Source organism: Gobio gobio (assembly GCF_949357685.1).
Source record: "Gobio gobio genome assembly, chromosome: 13".
NCBI lineage: Eukaryota > Metazoa > Chordata > Actinopteri > Cypriniformes > Gobionidae > Gobio > Gobio gobio.
The window spans coordinates 28122842-28145263 of NC_137106.1; the positions used below are offsets into that span (position 1 = coordinate 28122842).

Below are 22422 nucleotides of genomic sequence, written 5' to 3' on the forward strand. Positions count from 1 at the left end.
AATATGATTGTCTCTCTATTAGAAGGTTATGTCTCTGTTTTAGTCAAACTTGCAGGTGTCTTTCTCTTTGGGCACTTAGATGCCCCATTAACACTCATTAGATATATACAGTCCCACTGCGTGTATAATAGTCAGAATCATGGAACATTAGTGGGCGTGTGTGTTGTTGTATATGAAGGTAAACCCACAGCTGCTCTGTAGCCCTGACCTGACCTACTTGGTCAGGTGACCTTTGACTCTAAGGTCAGCTCTCCGGAGTACCTGCTGGGCAAAGTTAGCCACGAGTTTCCCGCCGAAACAGGCATGTGTGTTTCACTTTAGGCATCAGACTCATTATGAAAGTTAGAAATAGGATTCTATTTGTTAAACACTACAAGTACAGCTGTAGAGGGTGTTCTCACAATATATTCAAACATACGATTAAAAGATGGTTTTAATACAAGCTTAAAAGGAGGCATGAAAACATGTAAAGATACTGCTTTCCATTGAAACATGAAGGGCATTACATATACAGATATATTTAGCTTTGTCTGACAAGGGCTCTTGGCATTCCATTGTCCACTGCTATAGTATTCATATTAGATCTTGACTGTGTCAAATGTGGAAAACACAGCAGAGTGGTAGATGAGGAGAAGAAAAGGAATGAGTTAAATTGAGATTGCTCTTCTTTTGAAAAACCAGCGCCTTTCTTCAATCTGTTAGTTCAAATTGTGTTGTGACTGCTGCTACAGATTTACAAGCACAAATAGCCTAAGGCCTCCGAGATTATTTGGGTTGGACTGATAGTCTAGTCCCTAAATCGTTACGTAAACTCAGCTTGCCTTGTAAAAGCTCACAGAACTCATTTACTAAATCTGTTTATAGTCAAGAAGACAGCTGCTTTGAGTTGGTTAACAGGAGATGAAAGGATCGACTTCAAGTTTCTGATTGCACAGAATCCTGGAGTCATTTTTTTATTTGTTTACAGAGACCCATATTATTAACTCTGATAAGCTGAAACCTTATGGACTATTACAATCATGCCAATAATTGTAATTAATAAGTTTGGTTATATAGTGCCCCAAAAATGTATTTAGACATATAAATGTAATGCTTTGCATAACAAAATATCAAACAAAGCAGCAAACAGAAGACCTTTTTACCAATTGGTCCCAATGTAGCTTTAGTGGATCTATGATATACTTCATTATTATAGGGTGCATGTAGCCTGTCCTCTATTGTGTATTTGCCATATGCAGTTCTCGCTCTGTCCGTTCAGACAGTCTGTTTTGCACTGAGGTCCTTCGTCCTGGAAGTAAAAGCCCATGAATATTTTAAATCCCTCTGTCTCTGTATGATGCTTGAGCTGGTTTTATGACTGCCTTGATATGGATAAAGAGGACGGATAATCATCTGTTTGATGCATGATTGGGTTGAGTCATATTGTAGGTCATCTTATGTCAGTTCTCCCCTAATTAGGAGAAGAGGTGAAAAGCTAAAAGCTTCTGCCCAGTGTAATTATTTCCCATCAGATCTCTGTAAAATCTACTCTTGATTTCCCTTTATTTGCTAGGCGCTGGGAGGGTGGCGACCCAGGTGTTTCCAATCAGAAGACGCCCACCACCATTCTACTGACCCCAGACAAGAAGTTCCACAGTTTTGGATATGCAGCTCGAGATTTTTACCACGACCTGGATCCCTCCGAGTCTAAGCAATGGCTTTACCTGGAGAAGTTTAAAATGAAACTACACACCACTGCAGTAAGGACACATTCCTACAGTATAGGGCTGGGCAATAAAGCGATAACGATATGCATCGTGATAGACACGTAATTGATATCAATAAAAAATGTGTTCGATAAAACGTTCAATATTTTTTTTCTCCGTTGGAAGAAACCAGAGTTTGCGAAGCAAGTTTGGTTGCATGAACAAAGGCACTCACTCTGTGGTAACCAAGCAACGTAGGGAGTGACAGGCTAACCGCTAATCAGGTAACTGTATCTTGTTTGGTTGCGCCATATCGCTCTATCAGGCTGGATTCATTCTTCAGTAAACAGAACCGCCGTGGTGTGTTAAGTGGAAAATGAGTGCTGCAGCGAGCGAGGAAATTGTTGATAAAACAGGAAAACAGGTCAGTTCGCCAATATGGCAGTTTTTTTTAAGTCTGACCGTCGTCACCACCAAGACTGGTCAGCGCGAGCCTCCGCTGACAGCGCGCGCGCCTCGTTCGTTTGTGCTATTCTTGACTTTGGCTGAATCCGAAATCGCCCCCTAAACCCTCAATCACTATTCCATACTTTAGTTCACTGATACAGTTCACTTGAAGGACTGAATGAAAACAAGTGAGCGAATTCAGACAGGCGCTGTGTGTACGTTATTGCGCTGCAAAGTGGGATAGAATGAGTGAACTCAATAACGTCCACTATGGTCTCGGACACCCCTACAAATGGCTGTCCCCTCAAATAATGCCCTATCTAAGGGCATAGGGGGCGATTTCGGGTTTCAGCCTTTGAAACAACATGGAGAGGTAACTTAATGTTACTCTGCATCAGTGCCTTATGACAAAGCATCTAAACGGTAACCTTTAAAAAGAAATAACGAAGGCACTGCACCTTAATGTGATAGATACTTAAGCGTTCATTGTGATTTTAGATTTGTGTTTATATTTTAATTATTTGAGTGTTTTTCATGGTTGTGTTGACATTTCTGCCTTGATAACTGAGGGGATTGCAATCAGAGGAAGGTTACGTTTAAAATAAAAATGTTTAAATGTAAAATATTTTTCTCCTGGTCCTTATTTTAAATGGGTCATAAAACATATCAATAATTATTGATATCGACCGATATGAAACACTTATATCGTGATACAGTTTTCAGCCATATTGCCCAGCCCTACTACAGTATTGATTTTTTATTAGTGTTGACTTGCCGTCCCAGCACAAATATGCATTATTGATCATAAATGTGAGGTCTTCATGGTCTTCTGCCTGATACTGCAGGGATATCTTCATAAAGTACTGGCTTACTGCATAACTTAACAAGTAATGCAAAAAAATGCTGTTAATTGAGTTGTCTAGTTTATTAAATCTAAATGAAGTCTCTTAACTGTTATACAGTATATTTCCCTTGTTGTGAATGATATGATAAGTCTATTTAAGTACAAATACATTTTGATTGACATGTCATGCTCTTTCTTTTTTCTGAGTAGCCTAATTGTCATTTTATCTTTCACAGAATCTGTCCATCGATACAGATTTACATGCGGCCAATGGGAAAAAGGTGAAAGCTCTGGATATTTTTGCTTATGCGCTGGCCTTTTTTAAGGAGCAGGCTCTTAAGGTATGTCTTAGTAACATCATCATACAGAATGTTACATTAAACCCAGTCAATTCACAATATTTTGACATGTAATCTAGTGTTCAAAAGTTTGAGGTCAGTAAAATATTTTTAATGTTTTTAAAAGTCACGTATGCTCACCAAGGCTGCATTAATTTTGTTAAATCAAAAATACAGTAAAAACAGAAATATTGTGAAATATTATTACAATTTAAAGTAAATGTTTTCTATTGGAATATATCTTAAAATGTAATTTATCCTTGTGATGACACGGCTGAATTTTCAGCATCATTTCTCTAGTCTTCAGTGTCACTTGGTCCTTCAGAAATCATTCTAGTTTGCATATTTGGTGCTCAATAAATAATTTCCCTAGTGAAAAAAACCCAAAATGGATAAAATAGGCCTACATTTAACAATACTACAAACCCATTAATATATTTATTGACATATCGCTTGAGACTTACTGATATAAATATTATAATTAAACTTTATTTGGAGTTCTTCTTTATTGCACAATGCATATTTCTTAATATTAAGCCTAAAAATATCACTATTACTAAGGATTATGATCACTGTATAATTTAAATGCAAAATATTTAAAGTACACAGTTGGTTCACTCCGAGCATAATCAGTTTTTTTAACATTTGTGTTCATGCGTTCCTTCTGTAACATTACCATTTTTGCCTATACCAGAGCTTGAAATTAACTTTATACTAAGAGTGAATAAACCTCGTAACTCGAATGGATCCTCAAAATGTCAGCAAAACCTCATATGCCAGCCTCAATCGTGAATGAAGTCCTGCATGCATTTTGGAGACTGTCCATGCTTGATTGCAGAAACAGATAAACAAAACGGATAAATACTAGTTGTTTGAATAAGTACAGTGTTTTCTTTATTCAAAACACGGTGTGTAAAGGCTAATGTTTTATGTATTTGAGGAGCAGAGAAGAGTGTTTTAGTCTGGTATTTGCCAGCCCAAAATCTTTTATAACACAAGCTTTTTGCCATATATATTAAATGACAGTAAAAACTGAGTTCCCACATGGCTACAAAAACCTTTGAAATCTGTAAGTTGATAAAAACACTTACTGCCTCAGATAATAATTATTAAATAATAATTTAAAAAAATTCCTGATTATTAGTGGTTCTACACTAACATGCAATTTTCGCTGGTTTCAAAACACGCCACGCTGGATATAACCTGCCATGCAAACATATCCTGCGATCCAACAGCTAATGGCAGCTAATGCGCCAACGTCACTTTTACATAGGCCGTTCTATTTGAATTCATGATTGGTTGACTGCCAAATTAAAATATTAAACAGAATGATAAAATAGTGTTATTAACCGGTTAATGGTAATTTCAAATAAGCTTTTCTGTTCAGAACGTTTAAACGTTTTTTGTTTTCGTTCCTTGAACTGGTTCAGAGCCCTGATCCTTCCTGAATAAAAGTATTCATTTATTGACCTCAAAATTCATTTTTGTCATTGAATACAGGAGCTGAGCGACCAAGCAGGGGCAGATTTTGATAATGCTGATGTCAGATGGGTCATCACTGTACCGGCCATCTGGAAGATGCCGGCCAAGCAGTTTATGAGAGAGGCAGCATATAAGGTATGAAGTTTCTTTCTCACAGCCGTATATGCTGGAAAATGTATGTCTCATTTTGATAAACGACCTACTTTGTGTTTTGAAATTAGAGAGAGGTCTGGGTGTGTAATGTGCTTAATGTGCTTTCAATTAATGTAATGATTCAAGGGTTTTCACACAAGTTTGAAGTATGGGTTGTACAAATCCCTGGGGGATGTTTTAAGGTACTGCAACTGGCATTAGCGAAAGAGAGGAGGTAAAAGAGCACTGTTTTTTGGCCATCTAAAATAGAAAAGGAATCAGATATACAGAAATGCAGGATGTAAATGTGAAGAGAGGAAAGGCAGAGATTAACGGAAAAGGAAAAAGGAAAGACACTTATCTCATCTCTTAGATACAGCCTCTGTTTGTCTGTTTTCACGGTCTCTCACTGGACCACTATAAGAGTCCCCATACATGTGCTACTGTATCGCTAACTCGTTGTTTGTCTGTGTCGCTGTTGGCATCATTGTGAGTATTTGTGTGTGGATCTCTAGTCGATTGGACATGTGGCCTGTGTGTGTGTACAGTTTTCATATGAGCTGCATTACTGAGATATTTAGACCTGGTTTTAACATCCATCACAGGTGACCTGATTACAAGTGGTCAGCTGACACAGATTGCTGTTTACACCTGGTTTTAACATGCATCTTCAGTTTAACATTTATATTAGTCATATTCAAGATGTTCTGTGAAGATTTTTTGTAGGTCAAATGATTGGTTTCTTTTTGCAATGTACTGTTGTAATGAAGCAATTGGTTGACAAGTGATGCTTCAATATTGTGCAGGATGCATTGCATCAGGACAGACAGTGATGTGGTCACAAGTGTTTTCCACAAATAGTCTACATTTAGAGGTTTATTTTGTGCAGAAAACTTGTGATTGGATCACCCGAGGTGTAAATAAAGGCAGGTTGAAAGGTTGAGAAACAAAACCTAGTGAAATAGAATGAACCAGGAATGCTATTAAACTCTTATTGCTGCTTATTCCATGTATGAAATGTATAAAACAAGGGGTGAATTATCTCACACTGAAGAGAGAGAGAGACAGAAAGGGAGGAAGATCAGGGTGTGGCCTCGGTTTCTCTCATCTCAGTCCAAAGCAAAGAAGAAATGAGGCGGGGAAGGCAAGAGGGGGTGAGCTACATGGTGAAAAACACAGTGAAAAAAGAGAGAGAACAGCGGAAAAAAGAGAGCGGAGGAGAAGGGGGAGTCTGCAACACCTGATATCTGCAGTGGGAATTCCTGCAAAGCAGCGAGTTTGTGTGTGTGTATGCAGTGACTCAGCTCTCTGTCTGCTGGATCAGGAGAATTAAATAAAAGGACACTGCATTCACCCTTACCTCTGCATCCCTTTTAGCTCACACTGCCGCCCCATATCTCACGAGTCATGCAGCACACTCACAGCAAACAGTGTCACTCAGCACAGCATGTGTGTGTGTGTGTCTGTGGTGTTTCTTTAAATTTTTACACTCCCTCATATTTGAAGTGAGGTAATTTGATCTTAATGTATCTGTCCAGTCATTTGCATTATTTACATATTAATTTACCCAGTAAGTGATTCATGACTCATATTTAGGTGGGGATGTTTAGGATTGTACTGCAATAACTATTTTAGATTTGTAGATAGTTGCTTCAAGCAAAGACAGCCGTGTCCTGCAGTGTGACATTCAAATACAATATTTATCAATACAATACAATACATTTATTTGTTTTATATATATAATATCATTTTTATATATTAATATTTATATAAATAAAAAATAAAAAAAACTTGAAGGTAAATAAAATACTGAAAAATAAATACACTTGAGGGCAGCCATTAGCCAAAACAGTTTGGGGGCTTCTGAAATAGTTTTATTTGAAAATATTTATGAAACATTTTAAATTGACTACAGAGATTATTGTTAGGCCATCCTATAATAATATAGACTGAAATATGTTCGTTTGTGAGCAGTGTTATTTTAGTGTTTTTATATACTATTGTAGTTTGGGGTTTGAGATTTCATTTCAATTTTTAGTGGTTTTGTTTTGTGCTTTTGTCATTTTTATTAGATTTTTTATTATTACTTTATTTCAGTTTTGGTTTTATTTAATTTCCAGTTAATAATTTAATGCTTTAACTTAAACTTATTTCTCTTAACTTAAACTTCAAATTTTTGTGTAGTTTTTTTAATCTGATATTTATTTCAGCTTTATCTCAGTTAACAATTTTTTTTATTTCAATAAACAAAAAATGGTTTAGTTTTAGTTAACGATAATTACAATAAGGTCTGTGACAAGACAATTTATAAATTGCAGTAAATGTGAATTTATTGGAGTTTTAAATACTATAGTCATATTAGCTTGTATTTACCTTCATTCACATGTTTTTAGTAAATATGAACCTGGGTTTCATATTCCTGTTTTAATGTCCTGCCATTTGGTGTTCTGTACTCATCTAGGCTGGTCTGGCTTCTCGTGAAAACCCTGATCAGCTGATCATTGCTCTGGAGCCAGAGGCTGCGTCCATTTACTGCAGGAAGCTCCGCCTCCACCAAATGGTTGATTTGGGCACCAAAACAGCCCTGAACGGTTACAGCCCAACGGAGAACGTTGGGGTGGGAATGAACCAGGGTAAGATACCCAACCATATTACAGGGGCAACACAAACATTCTGCTGAGAATGAATCAAATCACACTAATACTGATTCAGTTATGCTACAGTACTTAAATGTTTGTTGAGGATAATGTTGTCTATGTAGTAAGGCAGTCTAATTAGAGCTTGGCAGATCAAGAAAGTTCAGATAGTGAGTGAACAAACTGTGTAGGCTAGTTATTAGGTTTGGTTGAAAGTTGTTGGGCTAGTCATGGTCTTTTTGAGAGTGTGAAAGACCAGATAGATGCAGATGTTCTGTTCTTCAATATAAAATAGATTTTCTGTTTTTTTTTTTTTACAACATCCACTCTTTCCTAAAACAGTACTATACATTGAAATGGAAATCATTCAACTTAAACTAGCACTGAAGTGGACATTACTTCTAAACTAGAACTGCAGGACTCCTGCATTCCAGAATGCCTATTAAATTCTCACTACATTGAGGGAAGAGAAGGGGATGATGCATTCAGAAAGCAGTGGGAGTGAGATGAATAGCTTTTAATTTAAGCTCATTTTAAATGTCTAATATATCTTTGTTTGACCTTTCCTCATGCATGTGCTTGTTTGCATATATAAATAAATGTATTGCATTTGCACTACAGTTCAAAAGTTTGGGGTCAGTAAGATTCCTTTAAATAAATTATTTACATTGATAATAATAAGAAATGTCTCTTAAAGGGTTAGTTCACCCAAAAATGAAAATTCTGTCATTAATTACTCACCCTCATGTCGTTGGACACCCGTAAGACCTCCGTTCATATTCGGAACACAAATGAAGATATTTTAGTTGAAAGCTGATGGCTGAGAAAGGCTTCACACAGGCCTCCATTGGCATTCAGTACATTGACACTTCCAAGATCCATGAAAGGCACTTAAAACGTCGTTACAAAGTCTATCTCACCACAGTGGCTCTACAATAATCATACAATGCGACGACAATAGTTTTTGTGCGCAAAAAAAAATCAAAATAACACCTTTATCCAACTTGTTCTCGACTTCCGTGTATGCCTCCACGACGCATGCGCGAGAATATGACGCAGATCCGGCGTTCGGACATATGACCCAGAAGCGATTTGTTTACGAGCAGAGGAAGACGCGCGTGTCTAAGCTGTTGGATTCTACATTGATCGTGCTTTAGGTCTCTGCGTAGTGCTCAAAATGGAGCTTAAGTGTGTATTTCATCGATTCCCGAACACCGGCGCTACGTCATATTCTCGCGCATGCGTCGTGGAGGCGCACACGGAAGACAAGAACAAGTTGGATAAAGGTGTTATTTTGATTTTTTTTTGCGCACAAAAACTATTGTCGTCGCATTGTATGATTATTGTAGAGCCACTGTGGTGAGATAGACTTTGTAACGACGTTTTAAGTGCCTTTCATGGATCTTGGAAGTGTCAATGTACTGAATGCCAATGGAGGCCTGTGTGAAGCCTTTCTCAGCCATCAGCTTTCAACTAAAATATCTTCATTTGTGTTCCGAATATGAACGGAGGTCTTACGGGTGTCCAACGACATGAGGGTGAGTAATTAATGACAGAATTTTCATTTTTGGGTGAACTAACCCTTTAAGCACAAAAAAACAAAAAGCTTTGCCATCACAGAAATAAATTACATTTTTAAATATGATAAAATATAAACTCTTTTACTGTATTTTTGATCAAATAAATGCAGCCTTGGTGAGCATAAGAAACTAAAAAAAAATTAATAAATAAAAAAACATCTTATAGACCCCAAAACAGCAGTGTATTTACTACCATACACGAAACAGATGTCATTTTGTGGTTATTCAACTATGGGCACTTTTATTTCCACAGGGGTTAATGTTTAAAGGTCCCGTTCTTCGTGTTTTTTTGAAGCTTTGATTGTGTTTACAGTGTGCAATATAACATGTGTTCATGTTTCGCGTGTAAAAAAACACAGTATTTTTCACACAATGTACTTATCTGTGTACCGCTGTTTCCACTGTCCTAAAAACGGCTGGTGATTTCCTCTTTCTATGAAGTCCCTCCTTCAGAAATACGTAACGAGTTCTGATTGTGCAAGCGCTTACCGTGTTGTAATTCGACCGCAGCTTAGCGCACGTGAAAGCGGTTCCTGTGTTGTGATTCGACAGCAGCTTAGCGCACGTTGGAAAGGTCACGCCTCTTAACGGAGAGATGTATGCGTTCAATAATCTCTACAGCGTCCCTGGGAAAGCCAAACAAAGGTGATTTGACTCCTGGATGAAAATAACAGCGTCTCGACGACATGGCGATAAACACACTCAACGCAACAGTTCCTTTTCTCCACGCGACACGTCCGCTTCTCCACGTGGGACAGCAACAAGACCGCGCCCCCTTTTTCGCGTTTCTTTGTGGGCGGAGGTAAGTCTGTTCTACTGCTCTACTGACGTAATTAAAGAAGGAAGTACCAGGATGTAGTCCAAGCCAGCCGTTCGCTGTAGGCTTTGAAAGGGAACTTCTGTTAAATAAAATATCTCGCTTGGCATTGAACTTTGAGCTTTATAATTTTACAGGTATTATTTATGCTCTAACAGCAACATTACACACTAACTAAAGTTTGAACAATGGGATCATGCGGAATGGGACCTTTATATTTTACCCATGCCATCATCTTGTATTTTGTGTCATTCATTTATTTACTTTGAAAAATATATATACATAAAAGGCATGTGTAGTATAAATCTTAAAATATGAAAATTAATAATTGTATTTAATTATATTTTGGTTTGGTACAATGCTAGATATGAAATGGACAAAAAACTCTTGTGATTGTGAAAAGTCTGCTTTAAGAGGTCCACAAGGTCAGAAGTGCCCATAGTTGAAGAAACATCTCATTCCATTTCACAGTAAACCTGGAGTGGTACTGTATGTCTTACCAGATTGTGTCACACACCAAAGTACAATGTAATTGCATCAAATTCAAACCTCGGATGTAAAGGTGTTTTTAGAGCAGAGTGCATCATCTTGTCCGTCGCCCTTCCAGTCCATTCCAGTTCACCTCCATTGCCCAGCTCATGTCCTTAGTGCAGACTGACGGCGCATGCACCTACACAGTCGGCTTTGTATTAAAAAAGAAGCATTTTCACTTGGGTACATAGCATTTCAGTGGTCTGTGATTTTTAGAAATGACAATGCAAAGTGCATTCAGAATGTGACAGTCATTTGGACCACTGCTGAATGGTGATGCCAGCATGAGAAACAGCTTCGGCAAATTCACAATTCCCCTGCCTCATAAATTGACGTTTGCATGCACATTTATTCATAATCATGTAATTGTTTAAGGTCATGTCTTGCATTGGAAAGAAAACAATTTGAATTATACGAAAAAATGTTGGCAATGTTTCTGAACCATTTGCACAATTAACCACATTTGTGAAGAGTTTAATTATTATTGGTTGATGTCAACATTTAAAATAACAATTTAATTTTATTATTTATTTAGGAATGTTTGTCAGCATTTAAGAATGATAAGAATGTTACTTTGGTCCGTTTTACTTTATGTCTGAAACAGCTAAAGCAGAACTATAATTCCTATAAAAAACTATACCAGGGCACATGTGACATCAGTGACCTCTGTCTGATGACATCAGCAGCTCTACAGTCATCAGCAAGCACATCTGTAATTCTAAACCTCTGCACTTACAAAAGGAGTGACACAAAGAATTTGATCAGATGGATGTCGTGCTTTTAAGATGAAAATAACAGCAATTGTTGAAGTGATGATGCAGTGGTGAAAAAAAGAGGTGAAATTTGACTATAAGATTATGATGTGCAGAAAGACTCTTTGCATACTATATGCTGTTCTAGAGAGAGAAAGAGAGAGCGAGAGAGAGAATGGATGAAGGACAAATGAGTAGTGTTTATTGGTTATTTTAGCAGCAGTAGTATTTGTGCTCTGATAATCTGTATATATGAACATGGTTAATTTTTAGAGAGCCTGAGACAGGAAGCAGTTGTGTGTGACGACCTGTCATGGATCAGGGCAACAGTGAGCAGCACAAAGGGGCTTGTCTGTCTGACAGTCATAGATCTACTTCGCCTCTAAAGAGACAGGCAGGAGATAATGTCTCTCTGAGGGATGTCACGCAGAATTTATTGGATTTATTGAACATGTTCAAAAATTTGGGGTCGGTAATTGTTAATGTTTTTGAAAGAAGTCTCTTATGTTCACTAAGGCTGCATTTATGTGATCAAAAATAAGATTGTATAAAAATAATATGAAATATGATTACAATTAAAGAACTGTTTTCTATTTTAATATATTTTAAAATGTAATTTTTTCTGTGATGGCAAAGCTGAATTTTCAGATTCATTACTCCAGTTTTCAGTGTCACATGACCCTGATTTGGTGCCCAAGAAACATTTCTTATTAAGCCTGTTTTACACTGGATGCGTAAACAGCATGTATTTTTTTCAGCGCCCATGTTAAAGGCCCACTGAAGTGCCATGAGACGTGCAGCATTATTCAATGTGTCGACGTAATTTCCCCTGAAACAGGAAGACAGGGCGGGACATATCCAGCAGCTCCTCACGCTTGTTAAAACAGCCAATAGCCTTTCATTTCAATCACAGTTTGACTAGTAAAGCCGCAGTTTCCTCCTAATCTATAACCGTTTCTCATCATAATCTCCTCCATATCGCTTTGAAATACAGCATTCTGTGCAGAATTCAAATGGGTCCGATATGATTTGTTGTCTGCGCAGACTCGCGCATGTAATCTGCTCTGTATTCTCGTGTGTGTGTGTGTGTGTGTGTGCTGTGGCGGTGCACGTGAAACCAGACTTCATTAGCTCCAACTGAAAGCATATTTACACTGTCTGAATCATTCCCTGTCTCCTATATAGTGCACTATGTGCCATTCACATTCACCATGTAGAAAATAGTAAACGTGTGAACAAGTGACCGATTTCAGCCACTGCTTCAGCGTCTATTTAGGGGGCGGGATGCTTCAGATTCTAGAGAGCATTTGATTGGACAGAAGATGTGATGAGAAGCAGAAGTCCACGGTGATGTCATAAAAATCCTTGATCCGTGATCTGTATTTTGCAGTACATAAGCTGCTGCGGTTCAGCTGCATGCGACAAACGCTGCCAGCGTGAAACACAATGCACTGCTCCTGCTCTGCATACGCACAGCTTCTGCGCTGCCTCCGCTCTGCTTGTGTGTCCAGTGTGAAAAAGCCGTTATTATCAATGTTAAAAACAGTAAATTATTCTTAATATTTTTTTAGTATAGTATAGTTAAAAAGAACAGCATTTATTTGAAATAGAAATCTTTTCTAACATTTTTAAATGTCTTTATTGTCACTTTTGAATTGGTCAAATTAATTGGTAACACTTTACAATAAGGTCTCATTTGTTAGGTTTAGGATTAGGTCACCGAAAAATGAAAATGATCCCAAAATTTACTTCAAGGTGTATATGACTTTCTTCTTTCAGCCTGCATGCTCTGTTCTCAATGGGGGGATTTATGCTGCTCTCCCAGTTTAAAAATGAGACATTGTCCCCAGAAGCTGGTGCTGTTCCCTGTTTTGGCTTTTCATGGAGCTCATGAAAAGGATGGGGAATTTAGAACAGAGCCATACCGCCAAATGTAACTTTTGCTAAATATGCCAATACAAAGGTTTACTAAAAGTTTGTCTATGGTGTTTTTGACTTAAGTGGTCCTGACCGAAATACATTTAATCATTGTTAGTTCATGTTAGTTTAGCTAATGTTAAAGGGTTAGTTCAAAGAGAAATTAAAATTATCCCATAATCTTCTTTCAACCAAACACAATCGGAGTCATATTAAAAAATATCCTGGCTCTTCCAAGCTCTATAATGGGAGTGAATTTTACAATTTTTTTTGGAGCCCAAAAAGCGCATTCCAAGGGTGTTAATCAAGGCCTTCTGATGGGAAGCAATGTGTTTTTGTAAGAAAACTATCCATATTTATAACTTTATAAACTGTAATCACTTGCTTCTGGTAATAGCCGTACGTGAGTCTTGTTCCAGTGAAAGAGTGACCTCTGACCCGATGTATGATGTAGGAGTAGCGTAAGCTTTGGTGAGAGTAGACGCCTCTCACAGTTCAAACAAATAGAGCTGGGCAACAAATTCAAGCTCCTCCGACATTTAAAAAATGTACGTTTTAGACTAATTTGTGACCGGATGTTTTGTTTTGCTCTATCCTCTGAGCCTCCACGTTCGTCAATACGTCATGCGTCAGGTCAGAGGTCACTCTTCCGCCGGAATTCGACTCGCGTACGGCCGTTACCGGAAGCCAGTGATTTCGAGTTTATAAAGTAACACCCTGAATCCCATATAGCTTGGAAGAGCCAGGATATTTTTTAATATGACTCCGATTGTGTTTGGTTGAAAGAAGATTATGGGATAATTTTGATTTCTCTGTGAACTAACCCTTTAACATTAGTTAAACTAACATGAACTAACAATGATTAAATGTATTTCGGTCAGGACCACTTAAGTCAAAAACACCATAGACAAACTTTTAGTAAACCTTTGTATTGGCATATTTAGCAAAAGTTACATTTGGCGGTATGGCTCTGTTCTAAATTCCCCATCCTTTTCTTGAGCTCCATGAAAAGCCAAAACAGAGAACAGCACCAGCTTCTGGGGACAATGTCTCCTTTTTAAAATGAGAGAGCAGCATAAATCCCCCTCATTGAGAACAGAGAATGCATCAATGACAACAGAATGACATTAAGTTTAAGCAGGAGCTGGGTTGCAAAGCAGCGTGCAGTGGAAGCAGCCAAGCAGGCAGACTGAAGTAAGGCGCCCTGTTTGAGAGTTGCCAATTGAGTGCATAGGAATCAGATTAGCTGATATGGGCGGGGATTGAATTTTGCCAATCAGCTGATGTCAGCTGATGATAACGGAGCTTGACTACGTGGCCTGTCTGAATTAACGCAGAATGCTTGATTTATTTCAGCATTTATTCATATTTGTTAAAGTTAATAAAAATGTTAGTTCAAAGTGTATTAACTGCTATTGTTTATTGTATGTTCATTTTAACTAATGGGCCTAACTAATATTAACAAAGGAAAATTATCATTGGGGCAGACCAAATGTAATAATTTAGAAATCAATGAAGAATCGATATTCTCCAAAACTTGTCCACATGTGTAGTTTAATGCCTTGATATTTAGATAATATAAAATACGCCGTGGTTCCCTTTGAGTGCAGCTAATGAGTTGTGAATTTGCTATCAGGGTGGTACAGGAATTTCATACATGGGTCTGTTATGTGGTGAAAACACTATTTAATGGAGCTGTTAGGTCTCCCAAGCCCCATCAGAACATGTCTTGTACTGAAAAATTTATTATGGTCCATTTCATTGTTTTCTGTGGGTTGGAGGAAATGTCAATCCGACATCAGTCTCTATGCGGTCACTCTCCCTTAGAGCTAACACTTCCTGTTTGGGAATGTTTACAACTGTCAGGATGGCCATTATCCTCTGATGTCATCAGACCAACTGCCCTTTATCAGACCAGGATAATCTCCCCCTCTGCAGTGAAGGAACAGAGACTTTGGCATTCCGCTTCCAGTCAGGAAGTTCACGAAAGTGAAAAAGAGCGGAAGTCTTTCAATTAAATAATTGTGGAAAGATGCACTGAAAAGTGTTACTTGCTAAACCGCAGTATTCAGATCAAGATTTTAGCTCAAATTTTGCATATTTGTAAACATGAAATTTCATTTAATTACTAATGTCTGTATTACAGGAATTTCATGCACTACATTTTTGTTTGTTTGTTTGTTTTTCAATAAAAAAGGACAGTTGCATGTTTGTCCAATATTAGACAATTCTTCATTTATTGGTATCAGTTGCTTTAAGATATTTAATTGTGCGTACTCATTTCTCATTTTTACATAAATTACCTTTACTGTCATCCAACATCTCCTTTCGTAACACTGTTAAATGTAATCAGGGGCAAATATCAAAATAAATATATATATATATTTTCTTTATATTGTACATTATAATGTTATGATGCATAAATTCACTTGTAGCATAAAATTATTGATTTTAGTTATCAGTGTTTTAGTTTTATTATCGGCCGCAATATGAAAATTATTATCCGCCATCAGTTTTAACTGGAATTTCAATGTCATGCATGCCTTAAAATTTAAGTTTCAAATAAGTAAAAAACTAAAAATGACAGCTATTTTACTGCTTTTCTTTAAATTTCATAATTTTCCCTGAAAATAAAGGAGTCTACCTTTTTCCAGCATCATCCCCCTGCTTAAAGAAATCACATGCAGCCCATGTTCTTTTCTCATCCTGTCGCCTTGCCTATAGTACTGCCACACACAAACACACAGATACACACAAACAGCTTCACGCTGCCTTCCCTCTCACACACACTTCCTGTCTCTCTCTGTCAATAACCAGCCAAGGAGCTTGTGCGCCGTAACCGACAGAGCCGCACCTTTCTGGTGGAGAATGTCATAGGAGAGCTCTGGTCTGAACTCACTGAAGGTAGAGTCTTCTCACACATTTTTCTTTTAGTATTTTGCTCCTGCTGTTTCTAATGCTGCTGTCATAAGTTAAGAAGGATGCACTAGTCTCAAACGCAGCTTATTCTGGCTAAGAACCACCCAATCTGAGAGCATAAGGAAGATGCTTAGTTTGAAATCTCTACTGTGGTGAGCCCTGACTTATTCTGCTGTCTGAATTAGCAGCTGCTCAACCATCAGAATTGCCTCCGCAAACATTGCTTATTCATCACTGCTGGAATAACCTCCACGCAAATTAATGTTATTCACAATCATTCCAAATTTCAGTACATTGTCAGTGTTAAAGGGATGGTTCACTCAAAAATGAAAATGGCCATCGTTTACTCACACCTTTCACACCTGTATGATTTTTGTTCTTCTGTGGAACACAGACCATCATTAGAGAGTAAATAATATTTTTGTATAACCTATTTTTTGGGTGAACTGTCTCTTTAAATATATAGTAATATCACACAGTTTGTAAATAATATACAAAACCTACATACAAATTTAATTACAAAGGCTTCTATTTGAAATCCCAACCAGTGAACCTTAAATGTAGGTCACTGTTCCCCTGACACTTTGCGAAAGCACTTCCCCGAGTTTTCAGAGTCACTCACATCCAACATCTGCAGAGTATAAAAAGTGTAAAATGTCACCAGATAATACACAAATCCTCTAATTTCTTATTCCTGGTGAGCCTCAATGTTGTTTCTGCTACTCTCTAGGTGACCGATATGTGGTGGTGGATTGTGGAGGAGGGACAGTGGATCTCACTGTGCATCAGATCCGGCTGCCGGAAGGGCACTTGAAGGAGCTGTACAAAGCTTCAGGTACAAGATACAGCTCTTATGACTGTTCGCATGAGATTAACATTTAGCTTTGAAAAGCTCTTATTGCATATGAAAAGTGAACTGTTATTCTGAAATGTCATGATTTCCAATCATCTGAAAAATATTTTCATCTTTCCATCCTCTCCATAGGAGGCCCGCACGGCTCTATTGGTATAGATTATGAATTTGAGAAGCTCCTCTGTAAGATATTCGGGCAGGATTTCATCGACCAGTTTAAGATCAAGCGTCCGGCCGCCTGGGTGGACCTGATGATCGCGTTTGAGTCCCGTAAGAGGGCTGCAGCTCCTGACCGAAGCAACCCGCTGAATATTAACCTGCCCTTCTCTTTCATCGACTACTACAAGAAATTCAGAGGGCACAGCGTGGAGCATGCACTGAGGAAGAGCAAGTGAGTGTCTAAATATGGCAGAAATGACACATTATCACATTCCAGTCAAGTTGCCCCTTCCATAGATTATTTACAGGCAGTTTCGTCATTATCTATCCACATTCATATTGTTTGAAACATGTTTTTTTTTATTTTCCTTTGGAATAGCTGCTCTTTTCCATAGAACAGAAATGCGTTGTGATTAACTGACTATCAAGTTCAGTTGCAACTTTGCTTGTATTAAAATAATAATAATAATAAAAAAAAAATAATAATAATAAAAAATAAAATATATATATATATATATATATATATATATACACTCACCTAAAGGATTATTAGGAACACCTGTTCAATTTCTCATTAATGCAATTATCTAATCAAACAATCACATGGCAGTTGCTTCAATGCATTTAGGTCAAGACAATCTCCTGAACTCCAAACTGAATGTCAGAATGGGAAAGAAAGGTGATTTAAGCAATTTTGAGCGTGGCATGGTTGTTGGTGCCAGAAGGCCCGGTCTGAGTATTTCACAATCTGCTCAGTTACTGTGATTTTCACGCAAAACCATTTCAACCAAAGGTGTGAAAAGGGAAAAACATCCAGTATGCGGCAGTTCTGTGGGCGAAAATGCTTTGTTGATGCTAGAGGTCAGAGCTGATTCAAGCTGATAGAAGAACAACTTTGACTGAAATAACCACTCCTTACAACCGAGGTATGCAGCAAAGCATTTGTGAAGCCACAACACGCACAACCTTGAGGCGGATGGGCTACAACAGCAGAAGACCCCACCGGGTACCACTCATCTCCACTACAAATAGGAAAAAGAGGCTACAATTTGCACAAGCTCACCAAAATTGGACAGTTGAAGACTGGAAAAATGTTGCCTGGTCTGATGAGTCTCGATTTCTGTTGAGACATTCAGATGGTAGAGTCAGAATTTGGCGTAAACAGAATGAGAACATGGATCCATCATGCCTTGTTACCACTGTGCAGGCTGGTGGTGGTGGTGTAATGGTGTGGCCGATGTTTTCTTGGCACACTTTGGCCCCTTAGTGCCAATTGGGCATTGTTTAAATGCCACAGCCTACCGGAGCATTGTTTCTGACCATGTCCATCCCTTTATGACCACCATGTACCCATCCTCTGATGGCTACTTCCAGCAGGATAATGCACCATGTCACAAAGCTCGAATCATTTCAAATTGGTTTCTTGAACATGACAATGAGTTCGCTGTACTAAAATGGCCCCCACAGTCACCAGATCTCAACCCAATAGAGCATCTTTGGGATGTGGTGGAACGGGAGCTTCGTGCCCTGGATGTGCATCCCACAAATCTCCATCAACTCCAAGATGCTATCCTATCAAAATGGGCCAACATTTCTAAAGAATGCTTTGAGCACCTTGTTGAATCAATGCCACGTAGAATTAAGGCAGTTCTGAAGGCGAAAGGGGGTCAAACACAGTATTAGTATGGTGTTCCTAATAATCCTTTAGGTGAGTGTATATATATATATATATATATATATATATATATATATATATATATATATATATATATATATATATATATATATATATATATATATATAATGGTGGGCCGTTATCGGCGTTAACGTGAGACTCTTATCGGGCGATAAAAAAAATATCGCCGTTAATCTATTGACTTTCACCTTGATATTTTAGCCCACCTCCTCTCATTCAGTCCGTTTAATCCTCTGAACATTTTTTCCTCATGACAGCGTGTTTTTATTAGTGTGACCGGTCTGAATTTCGCGCAGGGTTAACATAACGTTAATTCTACAAATTCCCGCAGATTTCGCACTCGCATCTGAAGCGCACACACACATACCGTAATAAAGCCGCCTCTGACATACAAGTGCAAAAATCTTATTAAAGGTCCCATGGCATGGCATTTTTCTATTATTTTATAATGTTTCCTGAGGTGTACTTATATTGTTAGTATGACTTTTACATCATAAAATGTCATAATTTAGAAATAAAAGGCATTTTTTCTATACTGCTGTTTGCCCTGTGACTGAATGCCATGCTTCAAGAGGCGTGTCTGCTGTGAGACTTCAGTAAAAACGCCCACTGTTGTGATTGGCTGACATCTTTGCATTTTAAATGAGCGGAGGGGGCGTGGTTTAACTTGGTCTACGAGGCACGAGCTGCTGCCAGAGAGAGACGGATGGACCTGAGTTCACTTCACATCAGTTAAAACGAGTTAACGAGTTAAAAGTAAGTGTTGATAATAGCATTATTTTTAAAATAAAATAAAAGAGTCAGTGACGCGCGTTGAGTACACAGCGCAAACAAAGACACAACAGCAGTAATCGAATGTAATCCAGTTTATTGTGGGGAAAGCTGGCTAGCCCGAATATGCTCACGCTTACCCCCCTTCTGCTTAATCTCACGCCGCGTTTGGTGCCTCTGCTATGGGCCAGATGCAGTACTGGGGGTCGGGGATGTTGAAGGCCAACGGCCAGTGCAGCCCGAGCTTCGGCGTGTGTGAGGCCGATGTTGAGCAGAAACTCATGACTGTATGCACATTTTAGAACCGATAGACGCGACGAGGACGTACAAAAACACTGACTCACAAGATAGAAAACACCGTTCTGTCTGGAGAGAGAGAAGCCGCAGCGTGTGCACGAATAATAAATAATTAGCTACACATCAGAAATTACTGATCACAGATCAGAAGGAACTGAAAAAAGACTTCTGTTTTCATTTGTACATCCAAACACTGAGAAACTGCCAGCGTTCACTCGTTCACAACCCATGATCTCTCGAGCGTTTGCATGGGCGTGCCAGATTCTCTGGGCGGAGGAAAGGGAGGTAACCGTTCCTGCTTGAACGTCAAACCAGGAGACTTCAGGATTGGCTCGTCTGGCCTGTCATTTTCTCAAAGGCAGAGAGAGACAGCCAGAACTCGGGTTTACACCGATCAACATTTCTATCCACTTGGGGACAATATTCAGGCTAGGGGAACTCATATTAATGTTGAAAAACCTCATAAAATGAAAATTTCATGCCATGGGACCTTTAATGGTCAAATACATTCAAAATGTCTCAATGCCCATCTTGGTGAGTTTTAACGTAAACACAGTCGTAACCAGCTCACAGGAACAGTGGTATCCATGCTTGCGTCAGGTCTTAAAGGGACAAAAGTTATTTATTATTCAAACTACAAAAAGACAAACAATCCCTTACGAGTACACATATTCTGAATGCCTTCGGCAGAATTCAAATGAGCCATTTTAATCTGGATTAATATAGATTAATTCCAAGATTACAGTGAGATTAATCTAGATTAAAAAAAATAATCTATGCCCACCTCTAATATATATATATATATATATATATATATATATATATATATATATATATATATATATATATATATATATATATATATATATATATATATATATATATATATATATATATATATATATATATATATATATATATGTATGTATATATGTATTTATAAAATTATATTGATTATATTGGATATAATGAAAATATATATAAGTATGTGTGTGAGTATAAATATGTGTGTGTGTGTGTGTGTGTGTGTGTGTGTGTGTGTGTGTGTGTGTGTGTGTGTGTGTGTGTGTGTGTGTGTGTGTGTGTGTGTGTGTGTGTGTGTGTGTGTGTGTGTAAGGAATAATTGACAACGGGCCGTTGAATTATTAGAAAAATAATGCACACCGAGGTAGTAATGCAGCCACGCCACAAAGCTTCTATGTGCGTGTGTGTGTGTCCGTACTGTTTGTGTGTGTGTTTGATTGGGAGAGAGAGCGGGAGAAAGATAGTAGATGCTATTTATACATAATAAAACGTAATTTTGTTGCAAAAAACATAGAATACATTTTCATTTTTATTCTATTGTTTACTATATTTATTGTTTACTATACTTAATTGCTTGTCGCTGTGGGTTTTGGTTATTTTGCTGTTAGGCTGTAAGGATCTTTGACATAACTGAAATTATTTGGAAAGCTGATATGGAATGTAATGTGGTCAAGAACTTGTCTGGACCTACTTTAGCCATGCGTTTCCCTGAAAATAATTGCACACTTGCTGACTCCGCCTTTGTGGTAATTGTTGTCTGTCTCTTTTGAGGTCGGGCATGTGTGACCTACAGCCTCTGGAGAGTTAATCTGTCTATTCATGACTGCTGTCAATACCGTACACACAGGCATTCAATAAGCCATCACGCCCTGTATAAAGATGGCCAAGTCAGCTAAATGAATACCATGTTTGTGTGTGTGTGTGTGTGTGTGTGTGACATTGCTGACTATGTGCTAAACACTCATAATCAAGGGCATAGGAACAATCTAAAAAAGGGGAGAGAGTGGGCACATGATAAACTCTTCTCAGATTAGATTATTGCGTACAGAGGCTTCTGTCTGGTCTTAAAGTCATCATTTTATGCATCCAGCTACTATTTTTTTCACACCACAGCCAAGCAATTATTACCAATATCAGTCTTCTAAAACTAGTTATAATGGTATCAGAGTCTAGTTCTATCTTTCTAGTATTTTTTCAAAAATGTCACACTGTTGTATTATTTAAGAGTTACATTTATTCTTTCCTAACACAGTACTGAGGAAATCATTTGAGTGCATGAGTAAGACTACTCTAACTTGCATGTTATAGATTTTGAGCTCTTATGTCTCACAGGGGGACGTTTTTCCAACAAGCAGGCGAGTCTGGCAGCTCTGAGCACTCGTTCAGCCCTGCATCACACTGCGATATGGGAATATGTGCATCGGTTTACTGGAAACCACAGCTATTAGACACATGTGCTGATTTTTATAGCAGTGTAAAACCTAATAACGTAAACTCAATAATATCAGGTTTCTCAGTAGCCTTCCATATGTGAAGAAAGCTTTTAAACTGCAACAAGGCCAAATGAGGATACTTATTTATTTCAGTTTATAACTCTCGCTATTTCTCTTTTTGTCTCTCTTCTGCAGTGTGGACTTTGTGAAGTGGTCTTCGCAGGGCATGCTGAGAATGAATCCAGATGCGATGAATGCACTGTTCAAACCAACTGTAGACCACATTATACAGCACCTGAGTGAGTACTCACCCTGTTCTACTGGAACAA

General features: G+C 38.0%; 1 protein-coding gene across 2 annotated transcripts in view; it reads left to right on the forward strand.

Moving 5' to 3' along the window:
* The window catches only part of hspa12a (heat shock protein 12A), a 62699-nt gene that overhangs the window by 30918 nt on the left and 9359 nt on the right, over positions 1–22422 (forward strand). For both annotated transcript variants that reach the window (XM_079833079.1, XM_079833080.1), the window contains exons 4-11: positions 1553–1739; positions 3213–3317; positions 4815–4931; positions 7390–7561; positions 15979–16065; positions 16811–16915; positions 17066–17324; positions 22289–22392. In XM_079833079.1, the coding sequence (XP_079689205.1) occupies positions 1553–1739; positions 3213–3317; positions 4815–4931; positions 7390–7561; positions 15979–16065; positions 16811–16915; positions 17066–17324; positions 22289–22392 (1136 nt within the window). The remainder of the gene's footprint in view (positions 1–1552; positions 1740–3212; positions 3318–4814; positions 4932–7389; positions 7562–15978; positions 16066–16810; positions 16916–17065; positions 17325–22288; positions 22393–22422) is intronic.